We start from the raw sequence: 21,924 nt of genomic DNA, 5'->3' as shown, positions 1-21,924 counted from the left end.
ATTACACAGGGACGATCTAGCTAGCTGGTCCACTGACTTCCAAAGTACAAACACGGCACCTGATCCTGTACTCCTGTCTCATGAAACTCTCCCACTAAAGTCTGCCCGGAAGTTTTTCAGAGTGAAAAATTCAGTATTGGGTCCATTGTTTCTTGAACGTGAAAGGGGCCTGGCTGTGATCTCATTTCTCTTCATCTGACTTTGGGGCTGGCTATGCTGCAAAAAAAATAAATAACCTGCAGCAGCGAGCCTCAGAGCTCAGGCCAAGTAACTTGGACTTGCACTTCAGGACTACAAATAGGAGTGTAGACATAGCCCAGGCTCTGAAACCTGGCAAGAGGGGAGGGTCTCAGAGTCCAGGCTTCAGCAGTATTAGGCATAGATTGATTTCAGTGAAATTGCTTCTTATTTACATCAGGAGATCAGAATCAGGCCCAATAGTTTAATCCCCAGAATAGGTTTGCAAATGAGTCTCACTCATTCAAAAACTTTGCAGCATTTTTGCCAGTACGTTAGTTTCTGTGTCATTTTTATTCATAACCGGAATATGAACAGAACTAGTTGAGTGTGAAACCCACTGCACAGTCTGAGAAGCTTCACTGCATAACCTACAGTCCAGCTACGCAAATCACTTCACCAGTTACTATATTGCAAGGAGGATTCATATTCCATTATAGAATTGTCTGCACTCATTTGTATGCTGTGCCACAGCCAGATCACTGCAAACTGATGGAGCTCATCTCTGGGCCAAATAACAGATTGAATAGCAGATAATTAGCATGCTGGAAAGATTCATTGGTAATGCCTTTGGGTCTATGAATTTTTCACATATGTATGTTGTTTTATTTGCACTCAAACAGGTGAAGTGTATGAATGCAGAATGTCAGCATTCTTGTCTGCAGTAACATTTAGAGACAGCAGGTGTTCCAACCACATATTGTAGCAACCTTCCCATTTACGTTACAGTTTGTTCTCGCCTGCATTAGAAAATAGCCCTGACAGGAATCTGAACTAAACTATGCTTTTGAATTCTGTCTACATCATGGGGGAGGGTGAGATTTTTGAGAGAACTGGAGGTATTTAAATGCCTTGTCCTAAGCTTTGTGGGAAGTTGTGCATTGATATTCTCTCTTCATTAAGAGCAGTAACTGCAGTAAATGAGGAGACTGAGACTTCCAACAGCACCCTGAGGGAAACCAGCAGGTAGAGGGATGAGGACACAGAGATACTGAAGGAATGGATAGCAGGGTAGAAAAGAACCACGTCATGAAGCCCAAGAGAAGGAAGAAAATAGAGAAATAGAAAGTGATAAACAGTGTCACAGACAGCAGGCTAATCAGGAAGAATAAGTGCCCCCCTTTGATTTAGCTAGGAGAAAACAATTAATAACCTTGGCCAGTGCAGCTTTGTTGGAGAGGAAAGAGTGAAAAGCAGATTGGAGGGGATCAAGGAGGTGAAGAGATCAAGGAAGTGAGTAGATGAAGGGGAGGAGGGATGCTAGTTAGAGTGCCAGGCTGATCAAAGTAAGCAGTTCTTGCAAAGCAGGGCATGTATAGGCATGTCTGGAGGCAGAGCAGCTGAAGAATGGGAGAACCAGCCACAGACAACAGGATGCAGAAGGCCTGGGGCTAAGGAGACAGACTGCAAGATTAAAGGCAGGCAGTAATGAGCTCTCGGAGTGCGACAGGTGCAAAGGATTGGGGGGATTGGTTTGTTAAACATTCCCAGTTGGAATGTTGGCTTTGATGCCCCCGCTAAGGACTACTGAACAAAGGGAGAAGCTCTGAAGAAATAAAGAGCAGAATGTAATGTAGGATGAAAATTGAACTTCCTTTCCTTAAATGAATGGGGAGTGAAGGAGAATGAATCCTGGCCCCAGAACAAGGAGATTTAATAAAGACTAAGTTGGAGCGAGCTTGTTAAAATCCATGTAGTCCTAAACACATGCTGCAATGGGAGATATTTTAGACCAGCTTCATCTTCTAGGCAGAATGTTCCAATTTGACTCCCCCATTTCCCCTCCCCCTGTTCTACTTCACTCATTTTTGAAGTAAAGGTTGTGTTTGGGAAAGGTGCCTGATTGAGAACTCTGCAGAATGGTGTCTCCTACCCACAGCACCAGGACATTGGCTGGGCAAACTTCCCTGAATAGCCCCACCCTTCATCCCACACTGGGGAAACCTGTAGCCTCCATTCACTCTGCAACCTTTCTGCTTGGACTGGCAACGAGGACGTGGCAGTTGCGAGGGTGGCTTTGAACCAGTGGACACCTTTCCTCTAGGAAACAGAATGAAATCACCAAATTCATTTCCAATAGGTCATCAAAACAGCTGTCAGCTGGTAATGAGTCACTACCAATCTGACCTGCCTTTGGACTTGTGAGTTTGAAATAAAAGGTTCTGTATTCCATTGCCAATCCCCTAAGCAAGCCAGCGTCTTTCTTGTCTTCGTATGGGTTTATATGGAGCTGGTATTTATAGAAGTTAAATTTATCTTCTGAATCCATTCAAACTATGATCCACAATCGCACATTCACACTACTGCCTTGTCCAAGGATTCTTGGGCTTCACGGTGGTAATGGAGATTAACTTTGCTTTCAGTAAATAGTTGTTTTTTAGAGTCCCACCTTCTGCACTATTGAAGTGCTCCTGAAAATAGGATTTTCAATCCCAAATAACACAATTACCATTACTGTTTGCAAATTATCGACTGTTGCTTATTCGTGCAGAACTCCTATTGGGGTCTTCCAGAAAAACTTTGTGGTAGCTACTGTTGATTGTATGCTGCATATGCAGCTGTAAGAGCAGGGCCGGCACTTCCATTTAGGCAGCCTAGGCAATTGCCTAGGGTGCCAGGATTATTGGGGGGCGGCATTTTGCCGGGGGGGGCGGCAGGCGGCTCCAGTTTACCTGCCGCAGTCGTGCCTGCGGAAGGTCTCCTGGTCCCGCGGCTCCAGTGGAGCTGCCGCAGGCATTTCTGCAGACGGTCCGCTGCTCCCGACTGCAGCAGCTCCACCGGAGCCACGGACCAGGGGACGCTCCGCAGGCACAACTGCGGCAGGTCCGCTGGAGCCGCGGGACCAGCGCGAAGGGGCGGCGAAATGGCCGTGCGCCTAGGGCACTAAAAATACTAGCGCCGGTCCTGTGTAAGAGGCTTTTCTGTAACTATCATTCCTGACACTTTGGTATGCCAAAACTGGGCATGCATATCAATCCATGCAAATATAGTTGTGCATTTGTTTGAAAACTGAACCCAGGTTAATATTCTAAGCGGCTCACCACTGCTGCTACTCAACCCAGTGCTTCTCAGGAGTCTGTCCCTCAACCATGGCAAAGGCAATGGCTGAAACGCTCTAACACTAGCTGTTTATGTCAATTTACAAAGCATAGTATATATTCTACATCAGTGGTTCTCAACCAGGGGCACATGTACCCCCGGGGGTACGCCGAGGTCTTCCAGGGGCTACATCAACTCATCTAGATATTTGCCTAATTTTACAACAGGCTACATAAAAAGCACTAGCAAAGTCAGTACAAACTAAAATTTCATACAGACAATGACTTGTTAATACTGCTCTATATACTATACACTGAAATGTAAGTACAATGTTTATATTCCAATTGATTTATTTTATACCAATATGGTAAAAATGAGAAAGTCAGCAATTTTTCAGTAACAGTGTGGCTGTGACACTTTTGTATTTGTATATCTGATTTTGTAAGCAAGTAGTTTTTAAGTGAAGTGAAATCTGGGGTACACAAGACAAATCAGCCTCTTGAAAGGGGTACAGTCATCTGGACATGTTGAGAGCTGCTGCTCTTCGTAAAAGCTGTACCTATTTCCCCTGCCTTGTTTATGAGACTCCTGTGTTCTCTTCTTTTGCTCCTTACCTGATATGTAGACTTCATTTTTTAGCGTAATACATGCAAACTCCACCCATTTTTTATTCTCGCTTTCCGTTTCCTGTTCTGTGATTGGTAATTTTGCCACCTCCAAACGGCTCCGCCTCAAAGGATCCAGGCAAGTTACTTCGGCAACAAATTTTTCATCTTTTGTGCAACCACCTATGATCATAAATACCTCAGACTGGAACTCATGCATCCGGGGCTTGGTTCTTTCTGAAATAATCTAGACACAAGAAATATAGAATGAATACTCAGGATGTTGCTTGTGTGGTTAAAAACAACATTATACTCTATGGTGTGAGTAGCTCACTAATTTACCTCCCATTGGTTCGGTTCTTTGGCCAAGTTTTGCCTATAGTACATTGGAAAGAATCTCCTCTCATATTATATTAACCAGCCCCAGGAGAACAGCTGTCTACCCATAGGTGCTGATTCCGAGGGTGCTCTGGAGCTGGAGCAACCATGGAAAAAAATAGTGGGTGCTCAGCACCCACCAGCCACAGCTCTTTGGCAGCCTGCCTATCAGCTGTTCAGGGACTGGCAGGATTTGCGAGGAGAGGGCAGGAAGAGGCGGAGTGAGGGTGGGACCTTAAGGGAGTGGGCAGAGTGGGGGCAGGAAGTGGTGGAGAGAAGGTGGGGCCTGGAGTGGGGGCAGGGCATCAGGGCAGTGCAGGGGTGGAGCACCCACCTGAAAAAATGAAAGTCAGTGCCTGTCTGAGGATGTTATATGGCCCCTATCACTGTGGTATTTGAGCACCTCCCAGTCTTTAATGTATCTATTCTCTCAACACTTCTGTGAGGTAGGAGTGTATTATTATCCTTAATTTACAGGTGGAGAACTGAGGCACAGAAAGACCAAATGACTTGCCCAAGGTCACACAGGAAGTATGCTCCCAAGTCCTAGGCTAGAGCTCTGATGACTCAACCACTCTGCTTCTCTACAAACAGTGCACGAATCTAAAATGCTGTGTTGCAGTTGCAGAGTGAGTCTGGTTCTAGCAAACTGTTTCTGTGTCGAGGATAAAAGTGTCAAAGCGCTGTGCTGTTCCTAGGAGAATATTCAGAAGGGGAGTTAGTCACGATTCTAAGTTCAGAGGTGTTACTGATAAGCTGCGTCTCACTGAAGTAAAGGTGGCATGACATCCTTTGCTCCTAGTAGATACACCATTAGTCATATTGGAATGAATGCACTGGAAATTTCAAGGAAAGCTTTTTATAGCATAAGGAATTTACCATTTATTTGAAATTTCTGCCCTGTCAAGGAGCATTAGGTGTTTTTCTTGGACTTTTAAAACTAATTTATGGTGTGTTTCTATAAACTGGCATAAATGATCTAAATTAAAAAGCAGGGTCATGCAGATGTAAAATTCCTTTCTGTGTTTGCTCAGTATAACTTACTAAACTGTCAGCAAGTCTCAAAGCTCTGCAGATGCTTCATAATCCCTATTTTAACCCCTCTGCCAGCCTCACAGTCCTTTGTCTCAGCCATAAGCATGACACACATTCTGCCCCTTCAACATCCAGGGAAATACCTGTTGTGTGATGTGTGGCACTCTCTTTGCACAACCCCACTGGCCCAACTGCACTGTCATCAACCACTGGCTCGGACAGCCAGGCACTGGGACTGAAGACTGAACCCAGATCTCTAGCAAGGCAGTACAAGGCACAGCCACTGGATCACCTGCTGGCTGGCCTGAATTGCTAAGCACATTTGGAGACAGGGCTTGCCTGTGTTTTGTGATGCCCTATGCAGGCTCTTAGCCAGGGAGCCTATCTAGCCCCTTCCCCTCCAAAGGCAGGGTTCCATTACTATCTATGCACCCGTGACAGACCTCAGATAACCTGCTGCCCTCTCCTGGCACTCCTCAGGCTGTGGGGAAGCACAAGCACATGGTCTCTCATTCTCAGCTGTGAAATTTTGACATCTGATGACCCTCTTTTGTAGGCCAGGAACTAGGACTGAAGCATAACTTTCCATGTGGGGGAGGGATCAATTAGGGAATTCCACTTCCACCTTTGCCTGTTACACCTGGGCTGAGATGGGCTGGAACAGGGTATGGGACTGTGGATTGCAGGTTAGGCACATGCATGTGTCACAGGGTCCTGTACTAATGAATAGGCTATACAGACGTCTGTTTAGGATTCTGTCTATGAGATCAAACCTGTGTTTTTCACAGCAGGTTTTTCCTTTCCTAAAAGGTTCCCTGGTAACTATAAAGGCAGGCACTGCACCTTCTCACACCCACACTGAAATTCTTGAATGCCTCTGTCTAGCTGGCCCTATGCATGGAACAAGGATCAGTTCAGAGCAAATTTGAATAGTGGCCCTGCACTTGAGCCTTTTTTATACTATAAAGACAGCTAGCACTGCTTGAGCAGATGTGCTGCACGCTCTGATCAGCAGAAGGGTATGCAGCACACATACGTACAGCAGCAGGTTTTTAAAAAGTTACCAGAATCATTATTTGATTCATATAGCCCCCATCCCAAGTATACAGGCAGAGTACAGCACACTGTGAATGGGAATCACGTCACCCAACACTAAACAAAGCCATCTTTGAGGTGGCGCACACGAGTCAGCCTACACCCATAACATCACACAACCGTTATTTAGGAGGGGATGTGAAGAATAACATACTCAAGAGGTGCTGTCTGGATGGAGGATATGAGCAAAGGCCTGGGCAGATGGTCATGCACATCTCAAGAACACGGGATGCTTTAACAAACCCAGTTCATATGTATCTCCAGTCAGGCTGTCCCTCCTCTCTTATATTTTAATAGCTCCTACATTCTAAGGCCAGAGGGGACCATTATTATCATCCAGTATGACCTGCTGCATAACCCAGACCAGATAATTTCACCCAGGAATTGCTGCATCAAACCCATAACAATGTTATTGACAATTGAACCTTTGGGCTCAACAGTACAATTGCAAAGTGAGTGTATTTTAGTAGGGAAAGTAGACATAGATAACTGTTTATGCAGGTATGGTACTGCTTACCCTAAGTGACTCACTGGAATGCTTAGCAGTATTTGATGTTATAGATGATTTTAAATAAGAAATTAATGTCCAAAGTAATACCTTTGATTTGCCTTTTTACTAGGGAACACATCAAGGAATATTGATTAACCTTAGTTTGATATTAGACAGAATTGCATGCGAGGGGTTCTCTCTCTCCTTTCAGAGATTCATGAACATTTTCTTAAATGCTTTTGTGTTAATATAAGCTGTCTGGAAACCTCTCAGATTTCACAGTTAAATCTCCAGGGTAACTGATCGTGATTATCTTATTTTTCAGAAGTACTAATTTGTGAACCTATCTTGTAAATATCTTTTTTCACCTCCAAAATTCATGCTGAGTTCTGTGTCTGTCAATCTGAAATATTCCTTAATTAGAATTGGTTCAGCTCCTCCGACCCCCTGTTTACTAAGTATTTTCATTTGTTACTTACCTCATTGCCTGACAGATGGTACATTCTTGCTTCTTGAAGCAGAGGGAAGACCTCAGGACACTGTCTAATGAGTTGATCGGCTTCAACTGTCTCTACAAAATACCAAGGGTCCAGAAGGGGTAGTCGGACGTTCTCAAGAACGTAGGGTAGGAGAGGAAACCGTTCAGACTCTTTGTATCTAACCCAGTTCATAACAGTCTCAAAAACCTGTGCCTCTTCGGTGACATAGAGGTCATCGCTCTTCAGCGTGTTGTAGAGAACGTCAGCAGGGATCTCCAGAAATTCCTCACAGTGCAGCACTTGAGCGAAGTTCTGGATAATGTAGCTCTGGACTTGCTGCTTCAACTTCTCCAGAGAATGAGTGTCGGCCAGCCTCAGAATCCCAACACAGTTTTCCGGATGGAGGGCTTCAGTGAGGAAACTGGCACAAGCATCCACCATCCGCAGAAACTACAGACACAAGGAGCATGTAAGGTACTGTGCAGTTATTATATATTTGTCTTGTGGTAGCGTGGGGGGAGCCCCAGTTAAGGGCCAGGCCCTACTTGTGCTAGACATTGGACAAACACAAAATAAAGAGAGATTCTTGCCCTCAGGAGCTTGCAACCTGAGTATAAAACACTAGATAATATATAGTTACAGACAGACTGATGAGCACAAGAAGAGAATGAGACAACACAGTATGACAAGCAGTGATCTCAGGCAATGCACCAGTAGCCTAACCAATGTCCAGTTTTTTTGTAGGCATCATAACAAAAGACACTTTTAAGGGGGATAATCAAAGGTAGAATATATGGCCCTTAGTACCACAGAATTTGAGCACCTAATAGTCATGAGCGGAGTTTATTCCCACAACACTTTTGTGATGTAGGAAAGTATTTATCCATATTGTAGATGGGGAACTGAGGCACAGAGTACATTGTGACTTGCCCAAGGTCACACAGGGAGTCTGTGGCTCACCCAGGAATTAAACCTGAGTCTCATGAGTGCCAGTCCAGGGCCCTATCCATTAGATCATCCTTCCTGCCCTTATCATTGTTTATTTACTTGGTGAGTATGCTTGGTGAGCAGCTAATGATTTAAATCAGGTGTAGCCAACACAGCTTGGACCTCTGAGATACAAAAATTCATGCTTTAGGGACTAGTGTTCTGAAGTGCTGAGTGCGGACAACTCCAGTAAAAGCTGGTGGGGACTGCTGGTGCTCACCACCTCTGAAAATCCAGGCCCAAGTGAGTTTGGAGGGAAATTTGAATGGACAGAAGGTGGCCAATTGATTTATAGTGAGAGGGAGAGAATTCCAGGCATTGGTAGTGGCATAGGAGAAGGATATAAATAGGGCCTCTGAGCCATGGGGTGAGGGGGAGAGATGGAACCCCTGTGAGAGTAACACATCCCGTGCTGATCCAGTTCTGTCACTTTTGTGGTGGTTTGGTGATGAGGCCATCAAATTAAACATCTCTTGGGAATACAGCCAGGATCTGGGTGGAGGAAGCCATACAGTCTTTGAACTTTATTTGACAGTGTTTCACGAGGCATTAAACAAGTCTGCAGTGGGACAGATTCTGATCTCAGTTACGCCCATGGAGTACATAAAAACATAAGAACGGCCATACTGGGTCAGACCAAAGGTCCATCTAGCCCAGTATCCTGTCTTCTGACAGTGGCCAATGCCAGGTGCCCCAGAAGAACGAACAGAAAAGGTAATCATCAAGTGATCCATGTCCTGTCACCCATTCCCAGCTTCTGGCAAACAGAGGCAAGGGACACCATCCCTGCCCATCCTGGCTAATACCCATTGATGGACCTATCCTCCATGAATGTATCTAGTTCTTTTTTGAAGCCCTATTATAGTCTTGGCCTTTACAATATCCTCTGGCAAAGAGTTCGATAGGTTGACTGTGCATTGTGTGAAGAAATACTTCCTTTTATTTGCTTTAAAACTGCTGCCTATTAATTTCATTTGGTGACCCCTAGTTCTTCTGTTATGAAGAGTAAATAACACTTCCTTATTTACCATCATCTGACCTTTTATTCAGAAACTGCTGTTTGTTTTACAGCAGTTCTTTCATATGGACTTCGTCTCCTACCTGGCTTCAGCTCTGTTTTAACCATGCAAGAATCGTTGTAATTTAAAGAGACACTGTCAAATTGAAGAGTTTTAAATTGATTAATTAAAAATAAATTCCAGTTTCCGAGAGAGCGCCTTTAAATAATATGCCCTGATTTTTTTTTTTAATTTAAAAAAATGTGTCGGGGTTTCTCTGCTTCCTTGCTTTTGTTCTGAAGGGTCTTTTCAGAGAGGAAAAAATAGATGGGGCCAAAGAGAACACTAGCAGATGTTCCTCAGGTCCCCACCTTCCCCAGCACACTTGTGCCTCCCTGATCAACAGCAGCACCACCATCACTGAGGACATGTCTATACCTAAAACGCTACAGCGGCACAACTGCAGCATTTCAGTGTAGACACCACAGTGACGGGAGGGGTTCTCCCAATGCTGTAGTGAATCTGCCTCCCTGAGAGGTGGTAACTAGGTCGACAGAAGAATTCTTCCGTCAACCTAGCACTGTCTACACCGGGGGTTAGTCTGCATCTCTCAGGGGTGTGGATTTTTCAGTGTACATTTTCAGTGTAGACCAGCTCTGAGTTCTTTCTAGGATCTTCACAGTCTTAGGGTGTGGAAACATTTGTCTTGTGCTGCCCCACCCCCAAATTCCTGTTGCTTCCTTTGCAGGAGGCTTGGGAAAGAAGAGCATGTTTCCTCAGCGCCTCCCTCAAAAAATTGTAATTACATCCTGGCCCCATCCAGGAATAAAGAGGGCTCCCTGCTCCACCCTGTCTCCATTGCTGTCCAGCCACAAGCAGAGGTCTGGGCAGTAAAGAAGGGGGTTCTCCCAGTCACCTCCTTCCCTGACTGCTGTTGCTCCTCACAGGGGTCCCAAGAAAAGGATCCTAAGCTCAGAAATGGTAGCAACTCTGCTGCTTTGTTACTGGTAAAACCTCCACTTGGGCTGTGTTTCCACTAGACTTCTGTGAGAAATTCCCCACCATTGCTGCCACCAATTCCTCTCTGCCAGTTGGAGAGTTAGTGCAGTCGAGTCTCCCAGGGCTGCAGGCATTTCAATGGTGTGGGGGTGAAACTGCAGGTGGCCACCAACACCCTGCCTACGTTAGTACTCCCACCATTGCTGCATTTGCCGGGAAATGTTTGTCCAATACTCCTAGTCGCGGGGAGGTCTTGCTAGGTCCATGGAAGAGCAAGCTTCTGAGCTCCCCCAGCACTGTGCAAGGGAGCTCCCTTCTCAGCCCAGAGTGAGCATGATGTTATCTTGCTGGTGGATTAGACAGGAAGCAAGACTAAACATCAGCAAAACAGTGACCTTGATTTACAAAATGGGCTCTCAAATGCACAAATGGCTGTCAGATGCCCTGAGGAAAACACTAACCTCTAAGTGTTGTCATTGCAACAGATTTAAAAAACATCAGACAGAAATACAATGTTCTTGTTGACATTGTCCCTTTAAATCAAAAGAATGATTCCAGAAATAAAGCATCAGAACTGCTATGATGGATGGATTTTGACATTTGCTAATTACCATTACATTAGGGCCCCAATCCTGTAATCCCCATATCCACTGACTATGATGTGAGCAAGATTAGTCTCCAGGTGATTCGCTCAATAAATGGACAACCCTTTCTGAGCACAAGTGATTGCAAGTAACCCCTCATGCTTCGCTTTTTCTTGCCTCGCTGATTTAAAAGGGGAGTAGCACCCTGATATTTAACATAATTCTGGTAAAGAATGAAGTGCAGAAAAGACAAATAAAAGGAGATGTTATGAATAATTAAAAATAGTGTCCTCATTTTTTTTTTCTATTTAATGACAACAACTGGCCATTTTAACTTTATTGTTCTCAATTGTAGGGAGCGTTGTATAACTGTAATTGAAGGAGAAAGAGAAGTGAAACACAGTAAACCCACAATTAAATGCAATCATATTTAGATTTGTTTAAGTAATCAGGGTAGAATTTCTGGGCAGACCTGTATCCTGTTGACATATGTAGACTGTTTACTAAAGTTGAAAAATGACAAGGCATTGGTCAGATATCTGGTTCCTGTTTTGCATTTACATGTGGTCAAGAGATTAGAGAAACGCAACTGACTAATGAACAGGGCTACATTAAAAATCAAAATACTGTGGTTGTTGCTATAGCCTGTGTTCTATAAATGTCAGCAGTCTGCTGTGCCGCCACTCTAGAGCTCTGTAGTTTCAATGTTACCTTGTCTGTCCCAGTGCCATTGAATTTCTCCATTGGGCTATCACTGTCTATTAATACTAATACATTCCGCTTATAGTAGTGCTTTCCTCCAAAGATCTCAAAGCACTTTGCAAATACTGATTAATCCTCACAGCCTCCCCTGCTTTCTGCCTCCCATAAGGCAGATAAGTATTATCCCAATTTTATAGATGGGAGAAAATGAGGTACAAAGAGGATGAGTGACTTGCCCAAGATTACTCATCAAGTCACCCATACAGCTGGGAAAGAACCTAGAATTTCTGGCTCCCCAGCCTGTGGGCTAACTACTGAACTATGCTCAATCTATTTATACATAGTCTATTAAGTGTAACGTACATATGCACACAAGTTCACAGAAGTGATGTCAATAGGATGGTCTATATTTTGGTCCTAAAAGGCTCATGAGTGGGTGGAGAGCACTGTTAAGTATACTATGTGGTTGCATCCATTAACGGAAGGTTGCAGAAGTGTGTGGTGCATATGGGGAAAGCAAATCACACACAAGGAATGGAGAAAACTATAAATCTTTAACAGGTCAAAATTATTTGAACCAGGATTGCCCTCTCCCCATTGCTCCATACCCTGCCACCTGGATTTTGCACCTTCACTTAAGCCTTAATTTAAAAAAAAAATCTCACGAAACATTGATTTCCATCTTCTTGGGAACACTGTAGTTCCCCAAGGTTGAGTGGACACCTAGGATAGTGAGAATGAGGACCACCCTCAGCCACCTCTGCCTTCGGCAATAAGGTTGTTTTCTTTGCTTCTGCACAGCAGCAGCTTCTCTGGCAGATCCCTGACCACCTCTTAGCTGTTCTGTTGGGAGCAGAAAGGACATCTGCTCTCAGCCCTTCTAACAGAGAGGTGTGATGCATGCTGGGTACAGTGCGGAGTGGGAAGAGGCTGGCAGGGGCCCTAAGATCGGTGCTCAATGAGATTGGGTGACAAGGAGCTTTCTATCACATCACAGAGGGGCAGCTGATTCTCTGACAGCAACATGCAGATAAAACCACCAGCTGCTCATAGTCCTATACGTTGCGATGAGATAAGGGGTAGAGCCTGAGATAGACTTGGAGGGCGAAGAGGTTGTTGAGGGGCTTGGACAACACCAAAAGAGAGACAAAAAAGTGGAATGTTGTGCAACACATTGTGTTAACTCTCATAAAGAACTGGAGTATTCTCCAGTAACGGTCCAGAACCCATCAGTGTGCAGTAGTGCTGCAGCAGGTTTGCAGGATGTAGTAAAATTTCTTATAAAGGCCAGTGCCAGGACCGATACTATCAGTTAAACATTCTAGTTCGGAACTGAAGGTACTACAGTGTTATCAGTTCTCAGGATTTTACCATGAGTCTCAGGATATTTGGTGTTTTACTTAAAGCCCCAGCGGATGTAGTCAGGTGACTACATCCAAACCTCGATTTTCAACTTCCATTAAAAAAAAAGTGTCTTGCCCTCGAGGTTTCAGAGTAAAGCCTGAAAACTGATCCTGACAGATCAAAAAATAGACGAAGATGAAAAATAGCCCAGCATTTTTTTTTAAAAAATGTTCTGAGTTTGTAATGCTGGGGGTTTGCAATACTGGAATGCTGAAAACATTCAGGGGCCATTCCACTCAGGCCATGGGGTTGGAGGGAAGAGAAAGAGGGACGAGAAGTAAAATTGCCTTTTATTAAAATTAAATTAGTTTTTGCTGTGTGGAGATACTTTCCTAACAAGCATACCTCTCCAGAGTACTGTAAATATCAGCTCCTGTTATTCTAAAGTAATTGGTTAATCTCAGTGCACAGAGCTTTATATTTGTGAGATTCTGTCCTTAGAATCTGTGAAGGGACCATTATGATCATCTAGACTGACCTGCGAATAATGTAACGCATTTATAGATCCGTCTGCATTATGATTAGAATGTAATCCCACTAAGGGTATAATACCATGAGCTTTCAGGCAGCACATGTTTGAAGCTCTTTGGGACAGGGTCTGTCTTTTTGTTCTGTATTCGTACAGCACCCAGCACAATGGGGTCCTGGTCCATAGCTGGGGCTCTGAGATGCGACTATGAAGCTGAAGATCTCTAATGGGTATGACAAATTAAGGAAGCATGTAGCACTTTGATCATGTATGCGGAATTGTATCCTCCTGGCAACAATGACTGAAACAATGTGTTTCGATTAGTCCATGTGCTGAAGGTGCTTTTTCACTAACCTGAAAAAGGCTGGCGGCTTCTAAGACTTTCTGCACGTTTTGCTTTGTGATCAGCACTTGGCTTGTATAAGTGTAGTCCAACAGCATCTGCATGGTTTTTGCATCAACTCCTTGAATTATTATTTTTTGTTCATACTTCTCTTTTAAATCATTGCAGAACATGGCCCTGAAACAAAAGCTGTACATTGGTTACCCAAGAAGGACTAAGCATTCTGAAAAAATATAGCTACCAGGTTTGAACCTGCCAGCATCAATATGCTCTATCAGTGCAGGACCCTTCTGATTGCTTTGTATTTACAAAATATTGTAGCAAAACTACAAAGAAAATTCTTTGTCAATTACTTCCATACCATTGCAGTGCTAGATTTTAAAATATATATTTGCATGGTTATTATACAATGAAGCCCAGTTCAGAGAATATCTGATGATAAAAGCATAGAGCTGTTAAAGGGTCACACTGTCTATTCTGTAAAATGTAAAACATAGTCTGCGGAAATAGACCGAAGCTTTTTTAAATAGACACTTGATTCAGGAGTAAACTTCTTAAAATAATGGCCTGCAGTGCATCAGAGGGTGAAATGAAATAGACAGAATAGATCTGTTAAATCATAATGATAATGATGATAATACTTTATCTATGTTTACCAAAACACTTCACAAACATCAAGGGCTAAATTGTGCCTGGTCCAGGAGGAGAGGACACAAGGAACTTCATCATCTTCCATCCCTGGGAGAGGGACAGGCACCAAATTAAAGGGCTGGGAGATGGAGGTGGGCCCATGGAACTAAGGAGACAGGTTTATCATTGGGCCAGTGAACTGGCCTCTGCACTAGAGGTGAGGACTCAGTGGACAGCAGGTGTCAGGTGGGAGCCCCATTGATAGCTGCTATAATCATCCTCACTCTCCAGCGCTAAACCCCAGTCTCACTCACAACCTTTACCTCACTGTAACTTCCCATCATATGGTTCCAAACACACATACTGTTACCCCTCAGGAGGCAAATTCCAATCATGGAGTTTGTTGTGGAGTTGAAAAGTCTGTGTGTCGGGATATAAGGGTATGTAGGTGGTAATGAATCTGAATTGTGGTTGGCTTGGCTGTTGTTATTGCCTTAAATGGCAATTTCCTTAGGTCACTGATGTTGTGTTTGAAGGGAAAGACACTAGCACAATCTTAATCCCAACAGAGTATTTTGTGGGATATAAACCACAGAATTACTTAAGAGCCATCCTGATGCACTTTGCTTCCTCATCTCTGTTTGATGATCATGCACATTTATCTTTCTTTAATTTTTTAATCCATCTTTTATTTTTGATCCTCTCTTCCAGCAGTTTTCTTCTGTAAGATGAATTTTCTACTGGTGAATAGTTTTTCACTCCCATGTAATTCTGGTTTATGGACTTTAAATACCTGCTGATTTATCCTGATCTTGGTCACTGAGTTCAGATATCACTCAGAGGCCATGTGCCAGATTCCAAAGAAGATGCAATCACAACAGTAAGATTAAAAGTACCTGACCCTGCTTTTGACTAGAGCCAGAGGAAAACATGTGTGAGTCTCAAATGTAATTCTATCTGCTGTTAACCCTGAATGCCAAATCTTTCTAGATTAGTGAGGACCACATATGGTGCAATGTTAGGAGGACAGTGAGTCATGAGAAGTGAATAATTGTCTTGAAGGCCAAAGTCTTCATGGCCTGAAAAGGTGTGTGTTTCTGGGGGCATAATGAACATAGATTAGCTGTCGCTCTGGAAAACCCTAGTGGACACAAGGCACTGTAGTTTTTACCTCAAAATACCTAGGTGAAGTGAGCCGCAGGTAGGGTCTATGCTGTTGACCCCTCCTAACTACACTGCAGTAAAAGCGACCTGCACCTTGTCTCCACTGGGATTTTACAGCAAGGTAGCCAACCCACGTTAGTTATCCTGCTGTGTATGGTAGGGAAGACACAGACTTTGAGCAGAAGGCTTGGGCAGATATGATATTTTAAGAAATGGCCACATTCTCATTTTCACTGCACTGACAACACAGCTATTTAGCATTTTTCTGTTCACTGATTTCTCCTATGCCTATCTTTCTCCCATTAAAGTCAATGGCAAAACAGCCATTAACGTCAACAGGAGCAGGAATTAGGCCCTCATTATATCTATATTTTTCACTCTGTCTTGCCACAGTGGGTGCTGCACTCTGATGAGACTAAATCTGGGGTGTTGCAGGCAGGCAGGCATTTGAGAACAAAAGCGGCCAGCATACACAACAGAGAGAGGAGTTCTGAACAAAAAGGTAAAGAATTAAAGGGCACATACTGCAAGTGTGGGTGGTGGAAATGCTTCTCATGTGAGTAAGAAACTGTCTGTTGTCCTAAGATGCAGCTGTTCTGTGCCCTCACTCCTTTATCTCATAGATCTGTGACTGCGGTCTTGTGGTAAGTGGGCACTGACAGTCAGGGGAGGCGCAGCTTTGATCTCATGTACATCATCATTGTGAAACTGGAGTAACTCAGTGAAGTTACAGGGGCTTTCCACTCCCATAGGTGAGTTCAGGACCTTACTTTTGCATTCTTGCCCCAGCTGTGACACTGACTCACTGATCTTAGACAAGTTGCTGAACCTTTCTGTACCTGTCCTCTAATCTTTAAAATGGGGGTGGTAATACTTCCCTCATCTGCCTCATGAGGGAGGTGGGGGCAGGAGACTTGTTCACTTGTGTGATGTGTGCTGAGAGCCTGAGCTGAAAGACACTGGGCAACACCACATCACTCCTCCCTGAAAGTTATGGGGAGAGTGGGGGAGGAAGGGATGTAACAAAAAGGAGTGCTGGCCTTTTCTACAGCACCCCTACTCTGGCCAGTCTCTTCCCACTTGCCTAACAGATGGGGAGATATATCCCCAGGCAACTCTGGGGATTGGATCCCCCCCAACACTTGCAGGGTCCATTGTACCCCAGGGCAGTAACTTCCACTGGGCTTGGGTAGGGATGAGGAGAAGTAGTTCAGGATCTGTAGATAATTTGAGCTTCCTGTCTGCTTTGGAGGTTCCAGCTGCAGAGCTCCTGCTCCTCACCCCCTTCCATTCCATTGTCTTCAGGCTCTTCGGGATGGGTCAGGCTGGTGCAGAACTCCCCTTTGTGGGATTGAAGGGCTAACTATACCTCAGGATTTGCCTAATCATTACATGGGGGGATGATTGTAGGTATTTATACATGTGTGCGCATGCATAGATATTGCAGATGTACACATGCAGGAGAAGCAGCGCTTTCATTGGTTGAGCATGTTAGCCTGACTTTGGTTTAAAGTCTGAATGCCCTGATTCTAATCCCCACCATGGCCCTGATTTTCTGTGTCCTTGGCCAAGTCACTTAGCCCAAAATTTTCAGAAGTGGCCACTAAGGAGGGATGCTTCTCTTTTCTGGTGCCCAACCCAGTGAGCCACCAGAGGCCTGACTTTCAGAAGTGCTGAGCCCTGTTCAGAAATAAATGGAGCCATAGGATTAGGGACATGCCGTGACAGCAACAGTCAGGCGTGTAGCAACTCGCATGCCTGAGGCTGTCCAAAATGGCATCCTCCATGTGGCGTGACCTCACATGAATACGGTGCATGCTATGTCATGTGATGCAGAGGATGCCATTTTGTTCTACAAAATGGTGTCCTCTATGGGGGCCAGACAGAAGCATCCTGCAGACCACCCGTGAGACAATGCACTCCTGGTTGGGAAAGCAGGGCATACTTGGCAGACACGGATGGCACGCCACTGCTTCGGACTCAGATTTTTAAAAATAGGTGTCTAAAGTAAGGCTTCCAAGTCCAAATTTAGATATCTAGGAAATGGGAGCTGCAATGTGCCTAGCAATTTTGAATATCAAGCCACTTAGGTGCCTAAATTTGGACTTGCAAGTGTAAGATTAAGCATGCATGTTTGAAAACCTTGGCAAATTTTGGAATCCCCCAACTACAGGGTGCTTCTGAAAATGTTGACCTTAACCTCTGTGGACCTGTTTCTTCACTGCCATGTGCAAATCAGGTGTAAAATGCTGCTCTGCTGATTTGGTGCCCTCTTTGCATCATTAACTTTGCTTAGCAGAAGTGAAGAATTAAGGCATGTTTCAGGATACAGGACTCCATCAGAAGCATTATGTTTTGTATGTTCTTCAATAATAACTGAGGAAGGACTAAAAGTTGATACATCTGCCTGGCCTCTGCTCAACCCCTGTTTAAAGTGTGAATTTACTATTAATTATTTATATTATGTTAGCACTCAAAATGTGCTAGGCCCTGTACAGACCTAAAGACCCCAATTCAGTATGACAAATCAGTGAAATCCCAGCACAGGAATAATTCTTGAATCTATTTGCTCCCTACATACATGCAGCATCCAATGAACCCTTGTGAGATACATCAACAAAGGCCTCATAGGCTTTTAGTTTCTTGGGGTATTTGTCATTGCTGTTAACATGACAGCACCCAGCCAGTATCCACCCTCTTTTTACTGAGTCATCTTTGTGACATGTCCCAAAGGGCTGATGGGGCATCACAGGCCCAAGGGGCGTTTCATCCTCCCAAAGTCCTCTTTCAACAGCAGGTGACTGGCTGACAGCAATCAGCTGTGTGCTATGCTGACAGCCACTCGTGTTGCATTGGGGCTCACTCTGGCTGGAGGGACCTGTAATCCCCTGATAATACATAATACTTTTTTAACAGTTAACCATTTCTTCAGTTACGTTATTTTAATTCATATTTTAATTGTTTGTTTCTTTTCCCTTTTCCACATGGCACTACTTTGAGAAACACTGGGGCACTGCTTTTAGCTGCATGAGTTTCACATGTAAATATTATTTTGTATTATCTTTAGAATCAGATGCCTAAAATAGCACTTCTCTTGTGATCTCTGTGAGTAAAATTTACTAAGCATCCATGAAACTGACACTTCCTACTCATATCACAAATGATCGCAGATTTGTTTCCCTCCAGTTTCCATTGCAGTCAGTCAAGAGGCCATCTCAACAGTTAAAAAAAAAGAAAAAGTTCCCAGCCATGCAAATGTAAAGATCTAAATGATGATGGAAAATGTGTGATAACCAATACTGTGTTTCTCCACAAGTCTCAATTTTGTTCCTTCCAGTGAGTAGCATAAAGTGGGCAGTTCTCTGTGGTTTTAAAAGAACTGAAGGTGGAGTCTTTGGGTCTTTTAAAAATTCTTCCACACAGGGGGTTCCTATCTCTCAACTGATTTTACAGTAATCCTAGGAAAGACAGGAAATAGGACACACATCTTCTTTCCTTCTCAACGGGTTTATAGAATGTGTGCTCCACCTCATAGTAGCAGTGGGGGAAAAAAAGACAACTTCCAGAAATGAAGTCACACTAAAATAAAACTATCCCATGATTGCAATGAATCTTCCTCTTTGCCTAATACACAGATGCATTCAATGAGGGGTAAGCTACAACAATGCTCAGAATATTTGGCTAAGATTTTATTCTTCCATTGCTTCACCCGCCAACTGTTTTCCTTCCGTTTGTCTGTCTCAAGTAGACGTGACAAATGTTGATACATAAAAATCCAGTGTTTGACACTGTTGCTTTCCTAATTTAAACTATCAAAGGAGGTAAAGGAGTTAGGGGTCCAAAACCCAGTGAAAGTCAGTAGGAGCTAGGCACCCAACGTTAGGCTCCTTAGAAATTCCCAGACTAAATGTACTGAGTGAAAAAGGCTTTTGTTTTTAAAACTGTCTTACCTGAAATAATTGCTTGCTGCAGCAAGGACCACACGATGGCAAGAGAATTCCATGCTGTCCACACACAGGATGACGTCCGTGAGAGAGTTTTCCAGCCTGAGGTTCTCCAGGCCATTCTGAAGCACCATAGAGAGCCCAGTGTCATCAAACTTAACCTTGTCACCGCTTGAGACTTCCACAAGTTCCCCCATCTTCCTGGAGCACTCATTGTCCAAAGAGACCAGAGGTTCTTCAGAACTTTTCTCTACCATGTCCTCCATGTTTAAACCAGCACCGTGTCATTCCGTTGGGGCTTCTCTCTAAAAGAGTTCCTAAGCTTCAGATGAGTTACACTGCCGAAGTTAAGCGGATTTCCTGTCCAGGGCTCTCCGCTTATCTACAGCTGTCACACACACATAACAGGAAGCCTTGTACTTTCTCATCCTGTTAACACAAACAAAGGCTGGGGGGGTGTCTGTGAATTTCAGGCAGTATCAACATACTTAGAAAAGACTTAAGATGCTTCTGAATGTGAGAAGATTACAGGTGATTGGGAAGACCTCTCTCCCATCCTGAAATTGGCCCTTTATTATTATTATCCAGATCTACTTATCCAAAATGAAAGGTGCAATTTATGGATACCAGGTCCCATCCACTGGCAGTGAGTGCTGCCAGTGTGAAACTTCTGTTGTCAGACATAAATTCTCACTTTTACAATTATACAGTTTATCATTTTAAATACTAATACCTGAGCTGCCATCTATAACGTGTTTATACTCACATATTCAAAAATATCAACTGATGGGTACTGCTGCCCCTCGTTAGGTAATAGATGCTGTACATCAGCAATATTTCATTTTTAGTTTCTATGTGAAGAAGTATTTGAATAAACAAGAGATATATGGGGCTAGATCCTCAGTCGGTGTAAATTGGCATAACTCTCTCAAAGTCAATGGACAGTGTCAAATAGCCCATACATTGGCATAGGTCTCTCAAAGTCAATGGACAGTGTCAAATAGCCCATATCTGATGATCTTTAAGGTAAATTGTGTCTTATCTCTTTTTTTCCCCTTCAGCTATCTCAAAATGGGGGCTGAAGGGGAGAACTGTAGTTGCAGGGGTAAGGAACTCTCTGAGATAGCGCTATGGTAGATTATCTTAAATGGTTGCACTCAGGATGGATTTTTAAACTATATCTAGAGTGTCTAAAGTAGTGGTCCCCACACTTTGCAGGGTCGCACCCCCTCTTACCCTTGTCCACGCACCCACCCTCCCCGAACCAGGACTGGAAGTGGGGCTGCTGCTTCGGGGGGGAGGAGCATGGACAGGGGTTAGGCGGCTGAGGTTGGGGCCTCAGCTGGGAGTGGGTCTGAGCCTGGGAACAGAGCCGCGCCCCAGGCTGAGGCCAGGGCTAGGTGCGGGGCCGGGTGCAGGGCCATGGCCTGACCAGTCGGGGGCCGTGGCTGGGGGTGGGCCGGGCACACGGTTGGGAGCTAGGGCCGCAGCTGGGGGCAGAGCCGGAGCAGAGCTGGGAGCGGAGTGGAACTGTGTGGTGCTCCCTCCCCAATCCCTGCTTTTTTTAGCATTTTTATCAATGTAAATAAATCAATGGAACTGAGCTGACTGAAGAGCTGGCCATAAAACACAAGAAAATCTCAATAAAGGGTTACCCAATGTTTTTTCACTTTGTAAATTCCTCATTTTATATTTTGCTGTTATGAAGCTGTGGGGCTGGGCCATGGAATAGCTGATTAGTTTCTTTGTGATACAACCTTTAAATTAGTATCAGAGGGGTAGCCGTGTTAGTCTGGATCTGTAAAAGCAGCAAAGAATCCTGTGGCACCTTATAGATTAACAGACGTTTTGGAGCATGAGCTTTCGTGGGTGAATACCCACTTCCTCAGATGCATGTAGTGGAAATTTCCAGGGGCAGGTATATATATGCTAGCAAGCAAGCTAGAGATAACGAGGTCAGTTCAATCAGGGAGGATGAGGCCCTGTTCTAGCCTCTGTTGAGGTGTGAAAACCAAGAGAGGAGAAACTGGTTCTGTAGTTGGCAAGCCATTCACAGTCTTTGTTCAATCCTGAGCTGATGGTGTCAAATTTGCAGATGAACTGAAGCTCAGCAGTTTCTCTTTGAAGTCTGGTCCTGAAGTTTTTTTGCTGCAGGATGGCCACCTTAAGGTCTGTTATAGTGTGGCCAGGGAGGTTGAAGTGCTCTCCTACAGGTTTTTCTATATTGCCATTCCTAATGTCTGATTTGTGTCCATTTATCCTTTTAACCTTTAAATTGTTATTCAGCTGTCCTCCTTCACTGTAGACTCATACCCTTGAATAAGAGACACTTAAGTCAAATC

The 21,924-nt window shown here is 44.1% G+C and overlaps 1 protein-coding gene across 3 annotated transcripts in view; it reads right to left on the bottom strand.

Annotated features, from left to right (window-relative positions):
• KLHL6 (kelch like family member 6) overlaps positions 1-19,909 on the bottom strand; it is a 29,386-nt gene extending 9,477 nt beyond the window's left edge. For 2 of the 3 annotated variants that reach the window (XM_030575789.1, XM_030575792.1), the window contains exons 1-4: positions 19,589-19,909; positions 13,856-14,033; positions 7,359-7,808; positions 3,891-4,128 (exon numbers count right to left, since the gene is read on the bottom strand). In XM_030575789.1, the coding sequence (XP_030431649.1) occupies positions 3,891-4,128; positions 7,359-7,808; positions 13,856-14,033; positions 19,589-19,848 (1,126 nt within the window). In that variant the 5' untranslated portion in view covers positions 19,849-19,909. The remainder of the gene's footprint in view (positions 1-3,890; positions 4,129-7,358; positions 7,809-13,855; positions 14,034-19,588) is intronic. The other variant, XM_030575790.1, reaches the window with a different exon arrangement.
• Positions 19,910-21,924: the final 2,015 nt, after the last annotated feature.

The sequence above is a fragment of the Gopherus evgoodei genome, chromosome 9 (assembly GCF_007399415.2).
Source record: "Gopherus evgoodei ecotype Sinaloan lineage chromosome 9, rGopEvg1_v1.p, whole genome shotgun sequence".
Taxonomy (NCBI): Eukaryota; Metazoa; Chordata; order Testudines; family Testudinidae; genus Gopherus; species Gopherus evgoodei.
This window is presented reverse-complemented; position numbering and strand designations above follow the sequence as displayed.